This window comes from Myotis lucifugus, unplaced genomic scaffold (assembly GCF_000147115.1).
Source record: "Myotis lucifugus unplaced genomic scaffold, Myoluc2.0 scaffold_77, whole genome shotgun sequence".
Lineage (NCBI taxonomy): Eukaryota > Metazoa > Chordata > Mammalia > Chiroptera > Vespertilionidae > Myotis > Myotis lucifugus.
Window position 1 is genome coordinate 2,583,101 of NW_005871125.1, and position 5,835 is coordinate 2,588,935.

General features: G+C 40.2%; 1 protein-coding gene across 10 annotated transcripts in view; it reads left to right on the forward strand.

Annotated features, from left to right (window-relative positions):
- PDE7A (phosphodiesterase 7A) overlaps positions 1-5,835 on the forward strand; it is a 101,470-nt gene continuing 95,635 nt past the window's right edge. For 6 of the 10 annotated variants that reach the window (XM_014457485.2, XM_023755471.1, XM_023755473.1 and 3 more), the window contains exon 1: positions 1-226. In XM_014457485.2, the coding sequence (XP_014312971.1) occupies positions 89-226 (138 nt within the window). In that variant the 5' untranslated portion in view covers positions 1-88. The remainder of the gene's footprint in view (positions 227-5,835) is intronic. The other 4 variants (XM_014457487.2, XM_023755476.1, XM_023755472.1 and 1 more) reach the window with 1 other exon arrangement.

Here is a 5,835-nt window from a genome sequence, read left to right on the forward strand (position 1 = left end):
CCCACCTCACACGCCGCGGCCCGGTGCCCGCAGCCGCGGCCCCTTCCGAGCGCAGGGGCCGGCGGCCGGGGCAGGGCGGGCGTGTTCAATGGAAGTATGTTACCAGCTGCCGGTGCTGCCCCTGGACAGGCCGGTCCCCCAGCACGTCCTCAGCCGCCGAGGAGCCATCAGCTTCAGCTCCAGCTCCGCGCTCTTCGGCTGCCCCAATCCGCGGCAGCTCTCCCAGGTAAACTGCCGTCGCTGTGGGGGGCGCACTCTCGGGGGGCTTCTTCCTCTCTTTGTTTCTCTCTTCCCACCCGGCTTCACCTCCGTGACACCCGCAGCCCTCGCCGTTCCCCCAGACCCGGCGTTGCTCATTGTTTGGGGCTTTCCAGGCTGGCCCTTGGATGGGGGAGCCCTTCCTTTGATCCTCGGGACTGTCCACTCTCAGTGCTCGGCCTCCAGGCAGGTGGGCTCCGGGAGCCCTTCAGCCCCTCCCCGGTCCCCACTTCCACACCCCTGATCAGAGGGTTAGAGAAATGACTTTGTGTCCCTCCCTTGCTCGAGGTCTCGGTCTGGAAGTTGGGCCTGTCTTCCTTAGTTGTGGCCCTGCACACCTGTGCCCCCCTGCACACCTGTGCCCCCCTTTCACACGCAAACACACACACCTGTGCCGGGTTCGCGCCTCGCCCGCCCCGCTCCCGCGCGCCCCGTGGTGCGCAGATGAACCTGCGGTGCTCAGAACAATAGACCGGCTCCCTGCTCTGCTCTCCAGGCTCCCGAGTGTAGCTGGACCCCTAAGCGGGATCGGAGAAGCGAGAGCGTTTCCATGAAGCTTCGGTTACCGCAAAGTTGAGAGCCAGGAATCAGCGTTGTTTTTAATTTAATAAGGAGATTTTAGGAGAGAGGCTATTGATGAGCACTCACAGAAAAACTTTGTTTTGAATGGTCCCAAACCAGTTGCTCCTGAGGATTTCGGGTTGTTGTGTTTTTTTTTTTGCTGTGGTGATCCTGTTGGCCCACTTCTTAGTTCTTGCTGATTTTTAATTTTGATTGCCAGATTTCAAAGAGGGAAGCCAAAAGAATTTTCTTGAAATTTGATTTTAGTGCCCTGCATTTCTGCTGCCAGAACGTTACATGTTCATGATCACTTTTTAATAAAAAATATATATTTACTTTTCTATTGGTTCATATTAATATATTTTAATATCTTTTCTCCCTCTAATTATATTGTATATATTTCGAGCGGGATGTGTGTTTAAACTGGTAGTGTGGAGCACCTGGTAGAGATATTGCTTATAACAGGTGTGCTCAGTAAATATTTGTCATTCGTTTCTTTGCCTAAATGGCTTTTAGAGAGAGCAAGAGCCTATATTTGGGTTTTTCTCTGAATTGTTTTTATTTCATAGGTCAAGGTGATATACTCATGAGGTCAGAGCCAACTTGTAAAAACTACGATGATATTAAGTGACATTTTAGATACCACCACATTGTTATTTTGAGAGTTGGGTCAGGATTTCCCTTTATAGTACTGTTTAAAGCATTTTTAGGTTGCAAAATGAATGTTGAAGAGATGTTAATGCACTGTTGAAAAAGGTTTTTAATGGCAGTAATTGAAGATTTTAAATGTTAGTAACTTTTTTCACTTCTAAATATTTTACTTTCTCAGATCAGCAGGCACATGACAAATACCCATTTCCGGTTCAATCTAAATAATAAAGGCAATAATTAATCAATTATAAAATCTAAAATATGAGTAGTTAACTTATGCTCCCTGAGGAGAATGTGAATGAGAAGAGAGATTTCATGGGAATTAAAACAAGTAAGGCTGATGCCAGGGGTTTTACCTGATGTCTTAATTAATCCGTAGAGACCAGTTTTAAGTTGCACTCCTTGATTCATTTCCCAGCCTTAGGTTTTAATGGGTAATGGAATGTAAAAAATATGATTGTGGCAGATAAAGCAGATTATGTAGAGTCACACCATATTTTACCCACTCTTAAAACTTGAAGAAAAATTTCTATACCCTTGGAACTTCTGAAAATTTGGACAGAAATTTTCCTGAATTAACACTTTCCTAATGTTGCTCAACATTAAAATGATGATGGTAAACTTACTATGATGCTGAAATGGGTATGCTTATCATTACCAAGACTGAGAGTATCACTTAATACTAAAAGCATATATTGGTGGTGATGTCTTTAGCTAGATGGAATTCGTAATAGGAAAAAAAAGAAAATGTTGGGATCTTATTCAGAGCTCTATAAAATAAATATTTAGTTAAAAGCTTTCTTTACCCTGGAATCTTCAGTTTCTAAGTCTAAAGAACCCACAGATATTAAAAAAAATTAGGTGGTGTGTAGTTTCACTTAAAAGACTTAAAAAAAAATCTGTGTTGTGTGTGTGTGTGTGTGTGTTTAGGACTAAGTAGGAGTTTTTTGTAGTAGGGTTTTTCTTTTTTTTTTTTTAATATATTTTATTGATTTTTTACAGAGAGGAAGGGAGAGAGATAGTTAGAAACATCGATGAGAGAGAAACATCGATCAGCTGCCTCCTGCACATCTCCCACTGGGGATGTGCCCGCAACCCAGGTACATGCCCTTGACCGGAATCGAACCTGGCAAGATATAGGAGTGACTTATTTATCCAAAACTTGGTTTGGAACTTGTAACTAGATTTTAGCAGATTCAGGACATAAAAGACTCTGAGCAACCAAAATAGATTTGTCGAACTTCTCAAAGGCTGTGTTTTAGGCAACATTTTGACAAACTTGTTTTCTAAGTAGCAGCAAAATTGAAAGGGGGCTGGGAGGCTGAGTCAGGTTCACACTGATAGGACAGAGTTGACAGCTGACACACCAGAAGGCAGTGGGATCTGAAGAAAAACTCCTCATAGCCTCACCTTTTACAAAGGCACCCTGGGGACATATAGTTTAGGGGCTTGCCTGTTGTACAGCACAGTTATTAGAACAATATAAACAGAGCCTATTTTTTAAAGTTTAAAGATTTGTGCTGTTTTTTAAAAATGCTCTCCATGCCAAACAATTTAAGTGTTGATATTAAATGGACAAGTGTCAGTTATCTGGAAAATTCATTTATGTGGAACACCAGCTTTCCCTAGGATGCCAAGTAAATGAGGCATTAACTTTTTGTTTTAAACCAGGTCATGTACTACTTTCTCAAATGGTTAATAGGATTTTTAAAAAATTATTTGGAAAATAGGGATAATGAAAGAAGCTTGTTTTTGCCATTTTGGGATATCTATTGTTGATGGATTTGAAGACTTACCTTGCAGATAAAGTTCTTATTTGGAAAAAAATATTGCTAGGGCAGAAACTGTCTTGTTTACCATTGTGGCCACAGTGCTTTGCATAGGTAAGTGCTTAATTAGTAAAGTGTGGAAGTTGGGTTAGTATATTGATGGCAACCAAAGCACTGCACCTGGGATTATTTCAGTCAAACTTTCTATGCACTGGAAACAAGTCTTATTTGGGTTAGAAATTTGAGATTTCATTTTCAAAATTTATTATAAATCTATATGATATGTATTATTATTGAATAAAATATTTGGGTCTAACATGTAAACATGCTTTTAATATAATAAGCTAAATTTGATTTCTAATTTATCATTTTTTTTCATAGGCTGGGCTTTTTTTTTTAGAGCAGTTCAAAGTTCACGGCACAATTGAGTGGAAGGCACAAAGGTTTTTCATGTACCCCCTGGCCCCAAACATGTATAACCTCCCCCTTTTATCAGCATCCCCCACCAGAGCGATACATTTGTTACAATTGCTGAACCTACATTAACACATCATTATCACCCAGAGTCCATAGTGTACATTACGTTCACTCTTGGTGTCTTTTTTTAAAATACAGAAACTATTCCACAAATATTTACTGAACACCTTCTGTGAAGGAGGCTCCTTGTGTTAAGTACTGAGAGAGGTAAAGAATTAGTAGTTTTTTAAAAATCACTTGTGAGCCTGCCAACCTACCCAAGTTTTTCTTTCCACGTGTCGTCATAGTGTACATCTGTGTTGTCTTTAGCAATGTTCTTAGTATATGACAGGATATGAAGGTCCTATACGTATGTTCCAGAACAGTTCAAAACCCGGATAAAAATTGGTTCCTCTTTCAAAAAGCTTACAGGATTGTAAAGGGGAAAAGGGTATGATTATATGTGATGCAGTTTTTGTATTGGCGTTTTCAAGGTGTTGATGAAACGCTGGGAAAGTATACCTAAATTTCCTGGGTAAATCAGAGGAAGCTTCAAATACTAGCCGAGGCTCAGGCCACGGCCTGACGGTTAAGGAGGTGTTTCTAGATAAATGGGTGTATGTGGCAGGAGGAGATGCAGTTCAGCACTATCCAACAGAACTTTTGGGGATAATGGAAATGTTTGCTGTAGTATCCAATATAATAGTCATTAGCCATATACAGGGTGGGCAAAAGTAGGTTTTTTACAGTTATGAGTTCATTCTTATATTAGTTATTTTCCATACAAACACCTGCAAACCTACTTTTGCCCACCCCGTATAGCTAGGTGAGCACTTGAAATGTGGCTAGTTTGAGGAACTGAATTTTAAATTCAATTTTACTCAACTAGCTGCACATGAATAGTGGCTATTGTATTGGCAGAGCAGGTGTATAATGTTACTTAATGATCATTAGGAGTGACCTAATGTTGATCTATCAGTAAAACGTGCTCTGAAGGTTGACCATTAAAGTTACTTTCAGGCTCTTACTGTTGTACACAAAACATGTATGACAAAGTCTTTAGAATGGAATCACTAGGTTGGGTCAGTACCTAGTAATATTTTTTGGCTTTCTGGAACGCTCTATCCTTCTACAGTACCAAGATAAATGATCATCTCTCTTTCATCTCCAATATGTTATTAGATTATAATACTATATAATTATTTAACAAACATTATTTTGTATTTTATGAGCATTTATATAAATGTTTTACTGCGTTAATAGATGCACTGTGATACACGGAGTTAGTTTTAACTTGCAGTCAGCAAGCCTGTACACGTCCTGAAGTGTTTTTGTGCATTTGCATTTCCTCTTTGTGAAATATCATTTGCATATCCTGAGCTCATTTATAAGGGCTCTTATATATCTGATGTCAGTGTGTAAATGTGCGCTATTCCAAATTACTGTTACCCTAGTAGTTGCCGCTTCACAAGTCTACATTCAGAAGCCAGTGCAGGGCATAGTGTGAGCCAGAGTGGAATACAATCTGGGAAGTGGTGGGATACTGCCAGGGGAGTGATTCTGTTCAGAGACCTTCCTCCCTGCCCACTCCCCAAAGACTTGTTCTTTTGGGACCTTGCTTTCATTTTTCCGTTTTCAGAAATACTTCATACTTTGATTTAAACTTGATACTACTGTATTTTGGCTTTTATTTCTGAACTAATATATGTTTATATTACAAATTATATGCTCAAACAAAAAATGTAAATGTATAGTGTATTTGGGGTGTAGTTCTGTTTGAGAAGTAGGGTACTCAGATTGCTAGTTTGTAAGTTATCATGAATACAGTCTATAGGATGTAATTTGCCCAGATTTTGCTGCCTTGTTGCTGTGCCTAGAATTCCATCAGTTGCACATACTGTTTACGCAAGAATTCTTTTGTAAACATAATGGTCCTGCAGGAGGTAAGATATTAAGTAAGCCCTTTCATGCAGGAGTTAGAGGATTAAGGGGCTCACTTTGGGTAGAAAGCGGGAGAGGTACCATCCATTCTCTTTGAGGCAATTTGATAAGACTTCTGTTAATATTTTAGTGTAAATATCACCCCTCCTCTCCGCCCTTTTACTTTTCAAAAAGGATCAGAGGAGAAGTGATTTCCTTC